We start from the raw sequence: 5166 nt of genomic DNA, 5'->3' as shown, positions 1-5166 counted from the left end.
CGTAGATATTAGACCTTATATAGCAGGTAGGTAGGTAGGTAGGTAGGACGCGCATGCTTCCGTGAGCTGTAACCGAAGGAAGAGAATCGCTGCAGATTCATCCCGCCCATTTATATTGACAAGAGCTTTTGGCCCACGATTCCTATCAGGAAGAGCCTCGCCTTGAATAGGAGTGACGATTCAGCGAATTGAGAGACCAGGTGTGGGCTATTTTAAGATATCGACGCCGCTGGTAATTTATTGCGATTGTCGAAGTTGCTTATCGCATGAAGTTGAAGATTATAATTGAAAGGACTCTGCTTGATTTTCTCCAGTTTATAAAGTCGAATAATCGTCGAGTCATCCATGGGTAGCTGTGGGATACTCACATGGAAGTACAGATGGAAGCAGGCACGTTCTATGTAATATTCTGGGTTGATCCCCTGTAAAGATCCAATAAAGATCCATTGACGCATTGCTAATCATTTATCTTAGCCTTGTAAGGTTCCACTAAGCTTCCGCTAAGCTCGTAGTTGGTAGTGGGACGCGGCGGCAGCTAGGAGGTATTGCCCCCGACTGGAAGGAATAGCGAATAAAATAAGGCTTCCAATTGCTTGGTCAGTCACGGTCGGTGGGTTCTTTTGGTGGGCACTTGGCAGTTCCTACCAGCCAGCAGCCCAGTAGTCCAGCCAGCACCCTTTGTTCTTCCCATTCCGGCGGCTCACACGTGACATTTCACTGGCTTAACTGGGACATCCGATCCAGGTCATCCAGGGGTTAACCTGCCTGTAAAAATACCTAACCCCGACAACCAAAAGAAGGGCCAGGCGCTGGCTTCTGAACGGCGCTAATGCAATGCTCTGAAAGAGCACCCAGACTGGATCAATCAAATGTTGGAACATCGATGGCTAGCCCTGTAGCCGAAGAAGAATTGGTTGTTCTCCATCAGATCGGTGGGCGAATGCCACTGTAGGATTTAACCTAGCATCTAGGATTTAGGGAATACCTGACTCCATAACCTCTCCATACCAGTACTCTGTACCACACAAATCTCATACCTTTCTTTTACCTAGGACTACCTAGGTAAGCATTCGGTATTATTCAGGGAACCCCTTGGCGAGAAATAGGAAGGGGAAAATTGACGAGACATGAATTCGAACCCTTCGAACCATGCACCGCTAACTTCGTTATCTACCTAATAAACATCGACCTCGGAGCCCAACAACTCTATACTTGCAACTTTCGGCCGACTACCCGGGGCACCCCCCTTATTTACTTTAATACAACCTTGGAACACACACAGTCTTTCCCGACCCATTTCTAATATTCGAAGTTATTTCGCTCGAATTCGCTAGACATATCGTCTAACCCGTTATCGAACAACATTGTCACCTGACGCGACTCCCGCGAATTTGTCGACACCAAATCGAACCCCGGCTCCAACCCCGATCCCGATACCACCAGCCTAAACTTGCCTCCTGAATCATTCTATTGCATGCGTCTACGAGTGTTTACATATTGGACATTGGACATTGGACTTCGGACATCGGAAAGCGACAGCGACGTTAGAGACCAGCTTGACCAGCCCGACATTGTCACGCCCATGATAGTGCCGCGATCCGGACGAGACTCTGCTTCGTGCAACCCGACATTATTATAAGGGGCAATCTTGGAGGTTAAGACCTCACGCGAGGTCGTTGCTAACACCCTCGATGATGGTACGTCACCTTGCCCGGTATATATGATGGATATGGTCGCATGTCCTGGAATCAGCTTGAGAAGATCGACATTTGACTATATCCATTTATTAACTCATTATGTCAACAATGTGTTGATGTCGAGAGTCTCCTACTTTGTCACTGAGACCATTCAACTTCCCTTTGTATATGTTGAGATTACTCGCGACTAACCTAACACTACATACCTAGACCTCTCGTCGTCCTCGCGATGTTGGTGGAAGTTTTGCGAGTCGGCGTGGCCATGCCAACCAACTCTCCATCTCCGATCCGACCCACCACATAACCGAGACTATCGGAACTATGTACGGCGACGATGACGATTACGATTCGCGCCCTTTGAGCTTCATCTCCTCTCCTCCAGAGGGTGAGCAAATAGCCCAGCGTCCTGCTCCGGAGCCTACATCTTCCGATAAGCAACGGCTTCCGCTTATTCGAACAAGCTCAGATAAGACAAATTTACAGCCTCCCGCAACGAACGGAAACTCCGCGCAGAAATCCCAGACGCTTCCCGGCCAGAGAACTACGAACTCAAGAAGTAGCTCTTTCGAAGCGGCCCCGAAATCTCCAAATTCGCCTATGTCGCCCACGCTCCGTGATATGCGCGACGATGCTCAGCAATATCCGATAACCAACATTGACAATCCAAATGATATCGCGCAAGAACTAAGCAACCTACAAGCCCTACGGCGCATGTCCATGGACGTCTCGAACAACAGCGACCCCGACCTTCTTCCTTTCCAGGGCATGTCTCTCATGGCGATGCCGTCCATAGCACCGAAAGGAGACGATGATGCCGACCCTTCGAGACTACTATGGGTTCCTGCCGGTGTTCATCCTGAGCTGGCCCCTACCGAGTTCAAGAATTTTGTCGAAAAAAGAGTTCAGTCAATGAAACGGAGATCTTCCGAGTCCACGCTGTCCGTGGATGGCTTGGAGAGGAGCGATTCGGGTGGGCTGCGGAGAAAGAAGTCTATGCTTTCCAGACAAATCGATAATGCGGGCGGACACGGTGCGGAAGGATACGTTGACGGTGCCGAAAGATTAGAAAGGCAAAAGTCGCTTAGGGAGCCAGGGCAAGGACCACCAGAGCTTAGTTTGGATGAACTTGTTAAGGACCCATCGAAGATCGTCCAGAAACTTACTCTCGAATCTCAACGCCAGGATCTAGGGGCTGAGGCTTCGAATGCCGACGATATGCCTATACTTCCTGTCGCGCCAGGCATGGGCTTACGCCGATCAACTCGTACCACATATCGAAAAGGTGGCAGTCTGAAGAATCGACAAGGTTCCCTCAGGTCTGAGGATCGACTCCCTTTTTCGAAACGTATCGCGGCGAAGAAACCCGAAGAAGGGACAGGTGCATCAGCTGGCAGTGAATCAACTGCTGAAGCACCACCGGGATACGGCTTGACACGGGTACAATCAGAACCGATTTCCGAGAATTTCTCAAGACCGTCGAAACCTATGCGGCGGCAGCAAACTTTCTCCCAAGACCCAGCGTCAGATACGTACGAAAGTTCTCAACATGACTCACAAGACTCAAGCCAGGGTTCTCCCACCAGACCGCAAGGACCGAGCCGTACCTTATCCGCTGAGGCTATTAAGACATCTACCCCGACATCGCAGATCATCGAGACATCCATTGCTGAGGAGGAACCTTCTGAAGCGCAAGCCATGGAAACGAATAGGCCTTTCCCGGAGCGATCATCCTCACAGCGGAACGCCGCCCAGCCTGTGTCTCCGCCACCGTCAACACCGGCTGAACCACCAGCGCGTTCGAATAAAAGACCGAATTATGGGCAACCGCTCCAGAGTTCCTCACCGCCACAGGTTATAAGTCGAACGCAACCGAATAGATTAACAAGCACTACTAACCGAAACATCAATGATATGCCACCGAACTCTTCACCGTTTGCAGCCAGCAGCGCCACTAGTACCGAATCCCTTACATTCATCCCGACATTTACAACTCCCGAAGACAGAAAGCCGGAGAAGAAGGGCAAGAAAGAGAAGAATGAAAACGAGGGTGAGAAATCCAAGGCTACGTCCTGGAAATGGTTCAACAAGGGCGAGGATAAAGAGAAGAAAAAGAAGGACGATGAAAATAGGAAGTCCAAGACCAAAGCATTCGTGGAGAAAGCGCACGATAATGTTCGTCTCGACGTTCTGCAAACTTCGATTGATACAGCACTTCATAAGGGACGGGAGAGTCTACTGCTTGATCGTGACGCCGTCGACAGCAAACTAGAGGAGGAAAGGAGAAAGGAAAGTAGCCGGAAGTCAGGTGAACAAAAGAAAGAAAAAGATGGCTTCTTCGGCTCGTTCTTTGGAAGTAGCAAAAGGAGAAGTGAGAGGGATTCTACCAGTAAGAAACACCAGGCCCAGAGATCGTTGTCCCCAGAACCAGCTCCATACCGACCCTTACGGCCCGATGTCGACTATCACTGGACGAGATTCCCTATTCTAGAGGAGCGAGCGATCTATCGGATGGCACATATCAAGCTTGCAAACCCCCGCCGTGCGTTGTATAGCCAGGTCTTGCTCAGCAATTTCATGTACTCGTATCTCGCAAAGGTCCAAGCCATGCACCCACAAATACAAGTTCCACAATCACCTCAACAGAAGAGACTGCAAGAAGAGGAGAGACGGCGGCGTGAACAAGAGCAGCAGTATATGGAACAGCAACAGGCGCAGGATAGCATTGATCGCTACAACTTTGAATACCACCGAGTAAGTTAGCACAACCAAATCTAACCAAACTCCTAGGTCTAACATAAATCCAGTCAACGACTCAATATGGGGATCCTAGCATGCAGCAAGAAGCTGGAGACTACCCGGAATCTGCCGAAATTTACGACTATGAGCATAGCAAGGATCATATGGGTGGAAATAATGACTACCAAGATATGGATGATTACGGTAGTCAAGACGCAGACAAGGATTACTATTCTACTTACGTTCAGTACACTAACAGTGAAAACGGGCGCCGCCAGCACCAAGACGAAGACGAAGATATGTGGTGATACGCCAAACGATGAGGCGGGATCGCCAAAGGCACCCGTATAGCGATCACACCGACGCATACTCTCCAGGCTTCAAAGCTGGGATATGATGCCTTTCGTGCAGGGCAGATCATCAGGAGCCCGACGAACATATGAATTCCTTTAGCCACATAACCGGGCGCTCCTCTTTGTTGGACGGATAACAACCGCATGTGCTTAGGGTGGATATTTTGTACGGCATTTGCAACATGGGAAACCAGAGATGTCTTAAGATTCCCGCTCCCGTTCCTGTTTTGGAGTTTGTCGACTGCATACCTCTCCTTGCTAGGAGCGAGATCGACATTGCGGGACACGAAGAAAAAAAATTGAAGGGCCAGTTTAGGGGGCCAGAATATATTGAAGGTAGCATCTGTTATGATGTCTATTAGGAAGCATACCATGGGCCT

The 5166-nt window shown here is 49.5% G+C and overlaps 1 protein-coding gene across 1 annotated transcript; it reads left to right on the top strand.

Moving 5' to 3' along the window:
- The first annotated feature begins 1286 nt into the window (after nt 1–1286).
- On the top strand, nt 1287–4797 carry F4807DRAFT_35795 (uncharacterized protein). Its single transcript, XM_047995532.1, has 3 exons — nt 1287–1697; nt 1908–4448; nt 4502–4797. The coding sequence occupies exons 1-3, from the start codon at nt 1692–1694 to the stop codon at nt 4739–4741; spliced, it is 2787 nt and encodes a 928-aa protein (XP_047855871.1). The 5' UTR covers nt 1287–1691; the 3' UTR covers nt 4742–4797.
- Nucleotides 4798–5166: the final 369 nt, after the last annotated feature.

The sequence above is a fragment of the Annulohypoxylon truncatum genome, assembly GCF_022578515.1.
Source record: "Annulohypoxylon truncatum strain CBS 140777 unplaced genomic scaffold F4807scaffold_10, whole genome shotgun sequence".
Classification (NCBI taxonomy): Eukaryota; Fungi; Ascomycota; class Sordariomycetes; order Xylariales; family Hypoxylaceae; genus Annulohypoxylon; species Annulohypoxylon truncatum.
The sequence above is the reverse complement of the archived record's forward strand: the minus strand, read 5'-3'. Positions and strand labels throughout refer to the sequence as shown.